Source organism: Leptonychotes weddellii, chromosome 3 (genome assembly GCF_054177405.1).
Source record: "Leptonychotes weddellii isolate Sample4059 chromosome 3, ASM5417740v2, whole genome shotgun sequence".
Lineage (NCBI taxonomy): Eukaryota > Metazoa > Chordata > Mammalia > Carnivora > Phocidae > Leptonychotes > Leptonychotes weddellii.
This window is the reverse complement of record NC_138371.1, coordinates 88,113,642-88,127,704: the sequence shown is the minus strand read 5'-3', so window position 1 is coordinate 88,127,704 and position 14,063 is coordinate 88,113,642. Positions and strand designations below refer to the sequence as shown.

Genomic DNA, 14,063 nt, shown 5'->3' with positions numbered 1-14,063 from the left:
TTTGAAAAAGAAAAAAAAAAAACAAAACATTTCAAATATGCTGTGAAAGAAATTGTGAGATGCCCTTCAACATCTGTTTCACCCCTTCTCCTACAATACTATGAAAATCCATTTTCAGCTAGGCATCTACCCAGAATAAAGACTTCACTGTCAGCTTCCTTAGGTGTGGCTGCGTGACTTAAGGTCTGTTCAAGGAGATGTAAATGAGGAGGTAAGAAAGCTTTTGGAGGGCGCCTGGGTGGCTCAGTCGTTGGGCGTCTGCCTTCGGCTCAGGTCGTGATCCCGGAGGCCCGGGATCGAGCCCCACATCGGGCTCCTTGCTCAGCGGGAAGCCTGCTTCTCCCTCTCCCTCTCCCCCTGCTTGTGTTCCTGCTCTCGCTATCTCTCTCTCTGTCAAATAAATAAAATTAAAAAAAAAAAAAAAAAAAAGAAAGCTTTTGGAAGTGTCTCTTTAAGGGCAACTAGTGTGTGCCCTTTTCCTTCTTCATTTTCTTCAGTTTTTCCTCCTTCCTGATGGCTGGAATGTGGATGTGATGACTGGAGCAAGAGCAGCCATTTTGGACCATGAGGTGACCTTGGGAATGGAGGCTGCATCCCATAGAATAACAAGATAGAAACCAGAGACACCCAGGACCCCATGGACTTTGTGGAGCACAGTCACCACAGCAAGCCTATACTGCCTACCTGTAGATTCAGATATGAGAAAGAAATAGTATTTTAGCTTATTTAAGTCACTACTATTTTGGATCTCTGCTACTCACAATGGAACCTAATTCAACCTAATAGGTATAGTCAAATCTTTCTATTTATGTGGTATCAATGTAAAACCTGAACCAGTTAAAATAATTTGAAACAGAAAGCATGATTTAATAAAAGTAGTCGAGGAGAAAATCTAGCAAAAATAATATCACAATGCCTCTACAGTATAAATTAAAAATAATATTTATTTAAGGATCTCCAATGAGAAGTGGTCAACCCCTAATAAAATTATTCTTAATTAAAAAATCAAAATGTCATACATTATTTTGCTATCATTAGCTATGTAATCCAGAATATGCCACATGATCTAAGATTTTCTTTTATAATAAAAGTCTCCATCTCCCAGAGAGGTAATTCAGAACAAACAAAATCTGAAAGAACTAGAATTTAGTCTCTGAGAAACATTATAGAAAGTGATGGGAAAGTTTCAATAAGACGTACCAAAATAGCCAAATTTGGGCAATAACTTGCTTCTGCCCACTCTGGCCCAATAACATGATCTTATATTGTCTGAAGGCAGAATAGGGACATGGCCAAGGAGAAGGCATACAAATCTCATGCTCAAAAATTATTTGTTTTTATCCCTCAACTTTATTGAGGAATAACTGTATATATTTAAGTGTAAAATGTGATGATTTGATATGCCTTACAAGGTGAAATGATCACCAAGATCAAAATAATTAACACATTCACATCTCACATCTTGTTTATTTGTTTGTTTGGTGGTGAGAATGCTTAAGATCTACTGTCAGCAACTTTCAAGTATACAATACTGCCATTTGTTTTATATTTATCACAAACTGATTCCTCCAGGAACATGTGCTTCCTTTCACAGAATGACCACTGCAATTCTGGGAGGTGGGAATTGTTATCCCCACTCTATAGAAGAGGCACGAAGACCCAGAGAAATTAGATAACGTGCCTAACCTCAAAGACCTCTTCCTGAATTTTAGGCTTCTGTTAATCTGTCCATAAAAGGCTATTCATTTTATAGAGAGTGGAGAAGTCCACCAACTTATAGAATATCCGCATTTACTAAATAAATGGGCCCCTGGAAATCTTTCATCTTCTGTTATTTTACCAAGAGTTTCAATCTTATGATTCTATTGGTCACTGATGTTACTTTGTATGCCCATCTAAAACACACACAATTTTAACCTAAGTGAATAAACAGAAAAGTATTGCATCTATCAATCACAATTTCCTGGTTTGACAATATGAGTTCCAACCTATTCACATAAGTACCTTGAAAATAATAAGCCAGAAAGTGACCTACCTTTTGAGTGAGCAGAGCTTGAACAACTTGGTTGGCTACCTTTAAAAAATAAAGAAAAGAGTTGCCGTTTATAATAATGAGACTTTATATGCATGGACTGTAATTTACCAATACGTTTCCCACAGCTTATTCTACCTAATTAGCTCCTCATTTGCCTCTTTCCTCTCTGTGTAGAGGACCTGATTCTTTTCATAATAAGCCTATCCTTCTAGGTAATATTTTGCTTTTTTCCAAAGGTGACCTCGTTGCTAATTAAGATGGTTAGGTTGGGAAGATCATTCATACCTTGACTTCCACATTTCCATATTTGGAAAAATAATATCCTTTCATATGTAAAGTACTCCAAGATGGCTAAAAAATGATACAGTGTAAAACAGGATCCTAATTATCTGTACACAGTTTCTACACTTTGCTGATTTACAATGTCCTTTGTCTCTCCTTCCTATTCTTTTGCTATGTGACTATTTCACTACTTAAAATGACTTGGAATAGACATAGGTTTGAATGGTGGAGAATAAGAGCAGCTCATTGTTTTCTATATGCTCTGTTTATATCCTCCATGTTTTCATTTATGCCATCCTCTTGTCACTGCTACCTGTCACAGAATCTGCTGGTTGTTTACTCTAACATCTATTTTCCCCTAAGTAATGAACTCTGATTTTTTTTTCGCTGGGTACATTTAAATACATTTCCCAGCTTTCTTTGTAGATAAGTGTCACTATGTGACAAATTCCTGGCCAATGAGTTATAAGTCAACTTTTTTTCTTGATCTTATAGAAAGTCTTTAAGAAGAAGCCTCACTCTTTTTCCTCCTTTTCCTGTCTGGGATATAAAAGTGATGGCTGGAACCTCAGCAGCCACCTTGATAATGAAAGTAACACATTAAGTATTGTTGGATGGAAAAATAGCATGAGCTTGGTCCTGATGATGCAGGGAGTTTCACTGTCTATCTCTGAACTTCTATGTGAGAGAGGAAAAAAAAATATCCACTGTTATTTTGAGTTTCTTCCAATACACAATCAAATAGAATTCTTACTACTATATTAACATAATCCTGATTTTTTTCAGGTATCAGGCAGCTTGGGTCAGTAGGAGAAGCTAGGCCCCTTTCAGTGAAGGAGGTGAATCTTGATTAACCTAAACCAAACTTGGCAGCTCCATTCCCTTTCAGCAAATAGTTTAGCACTGGGAATGTGGCACCATTCCAATTGAGAACCACATATAAACCCAATAACATATCCCTGGTATTTGCAAAGATCTGGGCCTTTTCTGGCATTTTCTCCAGATAACCATTCATCATTTCTCTATGTATTTGAGCTAAGATTTCTTTTTCATCTGCAGGTTTCAAAAACATAGTACAGGAAGTCACTTACTTAACTTCACTATAACCTTGAAACTATGTACCCATATGGTTACTCTTGATAAAATTAAGGTGGGCAGGTGAATTAAGTGGAATTTTTCAGCCAGTACATTAACTGTACACATTTAATATGATCACATTTAATATGATCACTGAAACTTACAGTATTAAAGACCAAGTCAGAATATTTAAATGTCCTAGATTAGGTTACTTCTGTTTATTCATTTCTTCCTTCATTTATTGAATATAAATCTGTAGAGTATTTGTAAAGCTAGATGACTGAGATATGTTCCTTGGTTTCAGAGAGAATATAATTGGCAAGTATAACACGCGTGATAAGCACATAATCATCTTGGTAATTCTCACATTCAACCAAAGGCTGAGGGACATGCTTTCATCTTTTCATCTTGATAACCAATTTATTTTTGGTGATACTAAACTATGTGTGTTTCCCTGTCTAGTATAGTGGAACAGATTAGGGTAAGAATGTTTTCATGGAGCTTAATTGTTTTTTCACTCAATATTGACAAAGTAGCACATCCTTAACGACAGTTGGCTACCAGTAAGTCTCACAGAAAATTAAAACGCAGGCTTATCATCAACTGTGGTTAGGAGGCATTCACAGCACAAGCAATAAATGATTAAAATCAGATTACCTATAACTGATTAGTTGAACTGTAGGCACAAGAGGTTTTTTTTTTTTTCCTATCAGAACCCTTTCCAAATTTATATTGTTGACGTTAAGCAAAGAAGAGAGACCTTTCACTGAAACAACTACAGTTTTGGGAAAAAAAAACTTGGACAGTACCTGATATAGTTTATTTATTTATTTTGAAGTCCAGCCCAAGTTAAAGAAACCTACCCAAGGAACCTCAAAGACCAAAATAAACCATACTTCCCTTAACTGACACCTTTTCTTTTCCCTTTATCAGTTGATTTATACATGATCCTAACAGTGATAAATGTTATTCAGCCATACAAATTGACCAATAGTGTCATCTTGAAAACCTTTCAGTTTTTAAATATTCATTCCAATTCGTAAGCACTGAAGATTTAAACGTCTAACTATAGGTCATCTATTTTACTCTTGGCAAATTAAGAAAAAAACATACAACAGAAGAGTTCAACTATTCATACAGCTTGAATCAGGAACAATGTACCAAAATTAATTCATACCATAAATAATTTAATTCTTTTGGATCTCAAACTTTGGATTTGATTTACATTCTCATAAAACTGCCTAATATCAATATTTTCTTTTTTTCCCCCAACTGGTCCCTCACTTAAACCAGGCTGTGGAACAGTGGTCACATAAAATAGCTCTCTAAATGATTTAACAGGAGACATAAATGAATAACCTAACTGTAACAGCCTGCAGGAGAAAATACGTTCTATCTTTGCAATCCGAGTATGTTGCCCTATCGGCTTATAGGCTCCATCTCTGACACAGCTCCTTCTGGCATGTACTTTGGACTATTGTTCTACCTAATAATTGAACAAAGATACATGAATGCCTTATTTCTTTACCTACTGACATGGGGTAGGTTATATTACCCAGAAGGACTCGCAGGTCCTCTGCAGAAGAGCAGGCCGGTTTGTACAAATGCTTTCCTGGGTACTGTCTATAAGACGGTTTCCTGGGTTTATCACTACTTTTAACAGCTAAGCTTCCCTGACGCATCAATAGAACAGCTGTTTGGAGCTTCTGCCTACAACCTCTAATAGGTTCACAAGATGACCCCTGGAATGAGCCCCTGCCCTCATCATAGAATTACACCCTTAGCACTTGGGTTGCAAATAATCACACACCCACAGGCCCAGCTAATGAGAACAAATAACTTCCAGTGTCACCTGACAGCTTCCCTCTCCAAAGAAAGGGAAAATAGCAGATGGGCTGGGCCAGGGGGACTGGAGACAAGCAGAGCAAAGCCAACAGTCCTTAAGTCTCTGGCTTGTTTTACAATCTGCCTTAGGCTCTCTGCAGAGACCCCCCTGTTTTGCCTCTGGTGGGGCACGGTTGCAGGGGAGCCAGAGATGCCAAGGAGAGAGCTCTTTTCATCTCCGTAAGAGTTCTCTCAGACAAGCCAGCTCCTCTGACACCTTGCTCATCTTGGACCCACACAAGTCTTTGTTCTTCTCCATCAGGCTTCTATGGGTTGTGTCCCCGCCCCCAGCCCCCGCTGCACTCCCCTGGAAGCAGGTGGGCAGAGGGAAGAGAAGTCAGGGCTGCGGCTTTGTCTGTGTGTTTTTTGTTTTGTTTTGTTTTATTTTCAGAAGAGTCCTTGAGTCTGAATGAGAAGCCACACCTGGGAGTTATTCTAAGAGGGAGCCAATTCTCACCCAATCCAGAGGACAGCCAGGGCTGGGTCGAAGGTGGCAGTGTGAGGAACTCAAAAGGCACCAAGCTTCGACCAGGTCCTCCTGCCTCATAGTCTTGCTTTTATCCTTGCCTATGCTATGTTATCATGCAAAGCAATTCTCATTTAAAAACCTAATTGGAAACGGACAAGTTTTGGAAAACATGCTTTGGAGTTTTCAGTGCTTCTGAGTTTGGTTTATCATACTGAGGCATCTGGGGACAAGTGGGAAGAGCATTGGGGCAGAATCACAAGAAGGACTTGGGTTCAAATGCTGCCTGTGTTGATGATACACTGATATGTATGGGGGTCGAGGAGCAGCTTGACTTGACTCATTTGTGATCTAGGGGAACTGGCTACCTCCCAGCTTGTGAAAAATGCATGAGATGATAGATATAACCAGAGAAACCACCTTGGACAGTACCTGCTATAAAGCAGTCACCCCATTAAAGTTAAATCTGAATCTGAGCGTTTGAACTTCAAAGAATAAAATGCATTTTGAAGTAACTAGTTTGATGGGGCGCCTGGGTGGCTCAGTTGTTCAGCATCTGCCTTCAGCTCAGGTCATGATCCCAGGGTCCTGGGATCGAGCCCCGCATCGGGCTCCCTGCTCTGCAGGGAGCCTGCTTCTCCCTCACCCTCTGCTTGCCTCTCTGCCTACTTGTGCTCTCCCTCTCTCTCTCTTTGTCAAATAAATGAATAAAATCTTAAAAAAAAAAAAAAGAATGGCTTGAGAATAAGATATTATATAAGGATGAAGTGTGTGTGTAATATGCATGTATAAATATAAATCATTAAGCACCTATATTATTTTTTTGCTCTGTAAAATACTGGGAGTGGGAGAAATTCATCAAAATATGTATGTGGGATCAGAGGGAATATTAACTGGGAAATTAATTTAGGGCTGACAATCTCCATTCATTCAGTCATTCAACAAATACACATTAAATGCATAGTATGGGCCACAGATTGTGCTGGATCTCGGAGAAATATGCTGAATAGAACATAGATGCTGCCTCATGGTGGTCAGAATCTAGAGCAGACACAAGAAGTCCGTTATCTGTTGATTTCATGGTCCATTCATGAAATGGGCATTTGAAGCACATGAGAGCCACAAGCAAGATCATCATCTCCTATCTCCATCGGTCAAGACGTTGCTTTTCAAGATTACTTAGGGCTCAGGTGAGGGACATACACTGAGAATGTCTGATGATTCCACAATCCAGTCTTGGATTATAGCATAGGAATCAGAGAGGAAGGTCAAAACTGTTCTTAACAACCTATTTTTGCCTTTATTTAGCCTGTGGGAAGCCTGCTTCTCCCTCTCCCACTACCCCTGCTTGTGTTCCCTCTCTTACTGTGTCTCTCTCTGTCAAATAACTAAATAAAATCTTTAAAAACAAAACAAACAAAACAAACAAAACAAACAAATTTGGGGGCATTTTTTCTTTTCCTGAGCTACCTCCATTTCCTGCCTTTGTGCTCTGAAGTAAGAACACAGAGAAGTCAGAGAAGAACTCGAATCTGGCATCCTCATGGACTCTAAGGAACGCTGGCTCTACTCTGATGGTTTGAAGGGGAGGGCAGGTTCTCCAAATTCTGCATGCAGAAACTTCACCAGGGAAATCTGGTAAATTGCCAATTTCCTCACCCTTCATTCTGCTTGAGAATAGCTGAGTGAGGTCTGAGAATCTGCATTTTTCTTTTCTGTGTTGATTTTTTCTTTTTCAAGATTTTATTTAAATTCCAGTTAGTTATCATACACTGTAATATTAGCTTCAGGTATAGAATTTAGTGATTCATCACTTATATATAACACCTGGTGCTCATCACAACTGGTGCCCTCCTTAATACCCATCACCCATTTAACCCATCCCCCCCCACCGCCCCTCCAGTAACCCTCAGTTTGTTCTTTAAAGATTTTTTTTCTGGTTTGCCTCTCTTTTTGTCCACTATGTTCATGTGTTTTGTTTCTGAAATTACACATATGAGTGAAATCATATGGTATCTGTCTTTCTCTGACTTACTTCACTTAGCAAAATATACTCTAACTCTATCCAAGTCATTGCAAATGGCAAGAGCTCACTCTTTTTGATGGCTGAGTAATATTCCATTGTATATACATACCACTTCTTTATCCATTCATCGGTCGATGGACATTTGGACTCTTTCTGTACTTTGGTTATTATTGATAATGCTGCTATGAACATCAGGGTGCATGTGCCCCTTCAAATCAGTATTTTTGTATCCTTTGGGTAAATACCTAGTAGTGCAATTGCTGGGTCATAGGGTAGTTCTATTTTTAACTTTTTGAGGAACCTCCAAACTGTTTTCCAGAGTGGCTGCACCAAGTGTGCATTCCCACTGAAGTGTAGAAGAGTTCCCCTTTCTCTGCATCCTTGCCAACATCTGTTGTTCCCTGTATTGTTAATTTTAGCCATTTTGACAGGTGTGAGGTGATATCTCATTGTAGTTTTGATTTGCATTTCCCTGATGATGAGTGATGTTGAACACGTTTTCATGTTTTGTTAGCCATCTGGATGTCTTCTTTGAAAAAATGTCTATTCATATCTTCTGCCCATTTTTTAACTGGGTTATTTGTTTTTTGGGTGTTGAGTTGTATAAGTTCTTTATATATGTTGCATACTAACCCTTTATCAGGTATGTCATTTGCAAATATCTTCTCTCATTCCAAAGGTTGCCTTTTAGTCTTGTTGATTGTTTTCTTCACTGTGCAGAAGCTTTTTATCTTGATGAAGTCACAATAGTTTATTTTTACTTTTGTTTCCCTTGCCTCAGAAGATGTATCTAGTAAGAAGTTGCTACAGCCAATGTCAAAGAGGTTATTGTTTGTGGTCTCTAGGATTTTGATAGTTTCCTCTCTCACATTAGGTCTTTCATCCATTTTTTAATTTATTTTTGTGTATGGTGTAAGGAAGTGGTCCAGTTTCATTCTTCCACATGTTGCTGTCCAGTTTTCCCAGCACCATTTGTTGAAGACACTGTCATTTTCCCATTGCATATTCTTTCCTTCTTTGTCAAAGATTAGTTGACCATTGAATTAAGGGTCCATTTCTGGGTTTATTCTGTTCCATTGATCTATGTGTCTGTTTTTGTACCAGTACCTACTGTCTTGATGACTCCAATATAGCTTGAAGTCCGGAACTGTGGTGCCTCCAGCTTTGCTTTAGTTTTTCAAGATTGCTTTGACTATTCAGAGCCTTTGTGGTGCAAGAATCTGCATTTTTGCAACCACTGCACATCTTTCTGATGCAGAAAGGGCCCAGAAAAACACTTTGAGAAACGCTGTCCCAGCATTTACGTTTTGTTTGCTCAGACACTGTTGAGAAATTGGAAATAACCCAAAATTTCCACATGGGTCTGTTGCTCTTCTATCATTATATCCAAGTTTGGTGGAGCTTTTATCCTCTGACACTTTCTGAAAATGTTCTCTGAAGCACAGCATTCAGAGGATCAAGTGCAATGCTTCTTAATCTTGGCTGAATATTATAACTCCCTGGAGTCTTTAAGATTTCTAACACCTAGGCTCCACTTCAGACCAGAATTGGATTAGAATCTCTGAGATGCGGCCCAGCTGACAGTATTCTTTTTTTTTTTTTTTTTTTTGGTGCAAAATGGTGGTTTATTAAAGCATGGGGACAAGTCCCGTGGGCAGAAAGAGCTGCTGCACCAGGGTTATGAGGGGTGGCTGATTATATACTATGGGGTTGGGGGAGGTAAGGAAAAGGGAGGTTTTCAAAAGAACTTTCATATGCTAAAGAGGACCTACAGAATACCAGTGGCCTTGCCATTGTCAAGTTAAGGTTGTTTTTCCCTCTAGCAAGGCATTAACATTAAGATGGTTGGGATCTTCCTGGAAGAATGTCGCATATATCCCACGGGTGGTGGGGGAGGTTGCAGGGTGCTTATGCTTTGTCTTCAGCTAGGCTTCTGCTCCCTCAATATTTCCCCCTGAACAATTCTGACCCTTAAATCTTTAAGGTCGTTGAAGGTGGAAGGTCTCATCTTCTGTAATGTCTTCCTGCTGAACAGGGATGTAAAGATGTCCCTACCTATGGGTCAATATTGGTCATTTGGGGAACATATAGGGGAGGTATGAAAGGGGAGGCAGCTGAAACCAAGGTGGACAACATATATGAACCTCCTTGAATAGAAAGGATCATCTATCAGCTGCAAGTTATGGCAGTGAAGGAGTCTTGACACTAGGCAGGGAGGCACCAGTGGGCAGTATTCTTAAACCTTCCCAGTTAAGTCTGATGTTCAAGTAAGGGTGAGAACTACTTGGACTTTACCTGCTTCAACTCCTGTGGCTGAAGATGCCCTTTCAGTTCTGCCCCCTTAACTGCCAGCTCACCCACTACCTCTCATGCCCTTTATTGACTGTGTTGTATGATCTCAAAGACCCCAGGGTAGATCATTTCCTATGAGAGTTTCCCTCGTTTCATTCTTCTGTGATTGAAGAATCACAGAATCACTTCTGCCAAGCTAGGAGCACCATGACTTCCCAAGCCTGGGTGACCCTGACACCCGACAAATATTTGTAGGATACAACTGAATCCATCTAAATGTAAGGCAACATTGTGAGATGTTACTTTCCTTATTTTTATATGTGTCATTATACTTCTCTCCATGGGAATTAGTTGGTCCTAAAGGAAGGCTGGCCAAGGCATTAGTGAGAATAAACAGCAATTCACTGCTTACCAGCAAACTGTGTGTCAAACAGCTAGAGGAGGAAACTAGGCTCAAACATGCAAAACTCCAACCCCCTCAAGAAATCAAGACTGGTCCTTGGTGTTGCCTTGTGTTGTAAGGCAAGGAGATGAGGAGCTAGGTAGAGGGGAAGTGAAGTGGTGAAGTGTGTGTGTGTACACACTTGTGTGCACACATTTGTGGACATGTGTGTGCCAGCAAGCCCGTGTGTCTGTGGATGTGCCTCTGTTTCCTTCTGAATAAACATACTCCTTTTTTTAGAACACACAGAGGGGATTTCCTACTCCCAAGTGTTTTCCCCAAATTCTCAACATGTTCATTTCCCAGGAAATAACAATCAGTGCAAAAGGGATTGAAGAACATTTTAATTTTAGATTATATCCACTTGTGTATGTTTTATGAAACCCACTAGCAAGGAAATAACTTACATGAGGCCTTACCTTGTTAGTGTGTCTAATTAGTCTAAAAAGCCTTGAAAAGAATTTCCAGTTGGCATTATTACTACACTCAACTACCCCTTTGAGAGTGTTCTCTTACAATGCATAGAAATGAATTGTCTACCCTCATGCAATTAGTTACAAAAACAACTGGCATGTGTAATCAGGGGCCGGTATCATGAATGCAAAACATGTGTACTGCTCAAAGGTAGTTCTGAGTTGCAAATCACCTCTTTGGCAATAGTTAATTTTCGCAATTAAAAACAGAGGGACTCTCCCTCTAAAAATTCTGTCTTCAGTCGAAACTCCATATGAAATAATTCTGTGGATGAAAAATTATGTTTGACCTGACACATTCTGATGAAACCTTCAGAATGCAGACATAGGGAGGATATGGAAAACAAGACTAGGAGTTTCCATAAAGAAATGCTGTGAGCTTTTTGACTGATGGGGAGGGATGACCTGTGGGAGAACTGTGACAAATAAGAGGTTCCTGTGGTGTGATCCACATAAATTTGACTTCTGAATACAGATTCAACCTCATCAGAAATTCCGCACAGGAGGTTAAAGTGAAACTTTGCTGATCAATACATATGACCCAAGGGCAATATTTGTTCCTTTCAATATCCTTGGATCTATTTGGTCTTTCTTGCCCTAAACTTTGATTGGACCAAGAGCCTGGGGGACAGGATTGAGAAGTGCTGAACTGGCCTCACTAGCCTGAGTCATCATTCCCCTCTTATGTCAATTCACTTCAGCTATTCTTTTGACTTTGGGCATTGCGAAGATTATTCCGAGTCTTTTTAAGACAGGGCAGAGCACTGCAAATACCATTTTGCTTGACTAACTGATATATATGGCTAGAAATATTAAACACGTAAGGAACTTTCTGGGAATACATTGAGGGTTCTTCAACGACACGCAAGTCACTGTAAGGCAAAGTGGTCCATGCTATGAGGACTGTGGCTCTCAAACTGTCACCTGGAGAGCCTGCGAACATACAGACTGCCAGGCCCACTCCCGGACTCCCTTCTGCAGGATGTCTGGGGTAGGACCTCAGAATGTGCATTTCCAATAACTTCCCAGGTGAGGCTGATGCTGCTGGCTCAGGGGTCACATTTTCAGAATCTCCGGTGTAGGAAAATACTGGCCACAGCTGCAACTCTGAGGAGAGAAACCACTTCCAGTTTGGAGGGAGGGGAGAGGTATGTGGGGCAGTGATGATGTCATAAGAGGGATTTGAACCTATGTTCTTCACAGTGTAAACCATCACCTTCTGGGACAGTGTGGGGGAGGGGAAGAAAGATCAAGAGGAGTTTTCTGGAAAAGGTTTTCCTAATTGTTAGTGAGAAGAACAAGACTGAAGATCTATATACTAGTTTCCCCTGGTAAGGTAATGGAACACAATTAAATGTAGTTGTGCTTATTTTCTGAAAACCTGTGTCAGCTATTTCAAAACAACTTCTAAGATGACTAGATAGATACGTGCAAGTTTTAGGGTTTCGGACAGATGACTAAAAAAGTCATCCCATTAAAGTAATAACTCCAGTCACCAACAAAATCCCAGATGAGAGCCTTGTCAGTGAGGTGAATGGCCCATCCTGCCTGGGTGTCACCACAGATACTGATGGTAGGAATCCTGACAGAGTGTAAGGGGAATGGCTGAGGAGAATGAGGGCCCTGCACACACTTCAATTTTCCCCTCACCTCCCAGGAACTCAGAAACACCCACCATCTTTGCCTTCATCTCTTCATTATCATCAAATAATATTTCTCAAGTTTACTCACACGTGTAGCTCTTTTTCCATTCTGCTCAAATTTTTTTCCTCACTTCCCTTTCTCTTCTTGGCTTGTTCTCAATCTACTGATTTTTTTTTCCCTCTGGCCGCCAACTGTGAACATCATCCCCACCCACTCTATCAAGGGTTTGCTTTTTCAGAAACAGCATCCAATTGGAGATGCAGTGTGCCTTGACATGGCTTTTCTCATTCACAGGCTGGGGATCACACTTACTGGACAGAAGGAATTTATCATACAGTGAAGCAGTCCCCAACTGTGTTCCAAGAATATTAAATCATAGCCAAAAGGAATTTACAGATGCCTGTACACTAAAATAGGGAGAAAAGGAGAGAGGGAAGGGGAGGGAGAGGGAGACTGACCTTCCTTCTCAATATCCACATACATGTTTGCAACCTTCCTTTGGAGGACAAAATGCTAATGTTCTGCGGAGGCTGCTAACAGACATATATTAAGATCTGAGCAAGGGATTCCTCAATAGTCTAGCCTTGTGCGAAGAACCTTTCTAAATCCGCTTACCTCGTCAAGACATCGCTCATACTGTTCCCTTTGATTTTCATTTTCCAAAGCCAATGCTGAATTCTCTGCCTGCAATGACATACAAAAATAATACAAATAAATCCATGAAATGTTGTGTTAGGTGACAACTTATTCAATACAGTTACTAAATATATCTCCTCAGGATCCAAAACAATCTTTTAGAAGAATCTTAGACAAGTTTGCTCTAAGTACTTTTATAGATATCTCATGGATGACTTCTGTCTTATCAACTTGTTCACAAAAGTACATTACCATTTAGAGAAATGCAAAACTTGATATTCTGAACAGGTAGCAAATCAAATCATGGCCTGATGTGAGAGTGTTCTGTAAAAAGATTACCACGTTTATTTCATTCTATGAAAATGTAAATGTAAGAAATGCCTCAATCCACTTCATTAAGGCCTGTTACAGTTTCACAACCCGCTATTTGTTTAGGCCATAGTAAAGAATCTCAGGTCAATTCATGAGAGCATAGTTCCAAATGCAAACCAAACATGTTGTTTTCCTTGTTAATCAATGGCTATTCAGCGTAAGAATATAATGAGAAATTTAAGAATTGAGCTATACTTGAGTCCCCCTGCCCCTTCCCTTTTAAAAACTATCGCTTTCCTGCTGTGAATTGTGCAAGACTGTTGAATCTCAGATCTGTACCTCTGAAACAAATAATGCAATATATGTTAAGGACAAAAAAAAAAAAAAGAAGAAGATAGTAGGAGGGGAAGAATGAAGGGGGGGAAATCAGAGGGGGAGACGAACCATGAGAGACGATGGACTCTGAAAAACAAACTGAGGGTTCTAGAGGGGAG

At 39.9% G+C, this 14,063-nt stretch overlaps 1 protein-coding gene across 2 annotated transcripts in view; it reads right to left on the bottom strand.

Annotated features, from left to right (window-relative positions):
- Positions 1-14,063, bottom strand: part of NCKAP5 (NCK associated protein 5) — a 797,038-nt gene that overhangs the window by 185,241 nt on the left and 597,734 nt on the right. For both annotated transcript variants that reach the window (XM_081814565.1, XM_081814566.1), the window contains 2 exons: positions 13,237-13,305; positions 2,036-2,074 (listed from right to left, as the gene is read on the bottom strand). In XM_081814565.1, the coding sequence (XP_081670691.1) occupies positions 2,036-2,074; positions 13,237-13,305 (108 nt within the window). The remainder of the gene's footprint in view (positions 1-2,035; positions 2,075-13,236; positions 13,306-14,063) is intronic.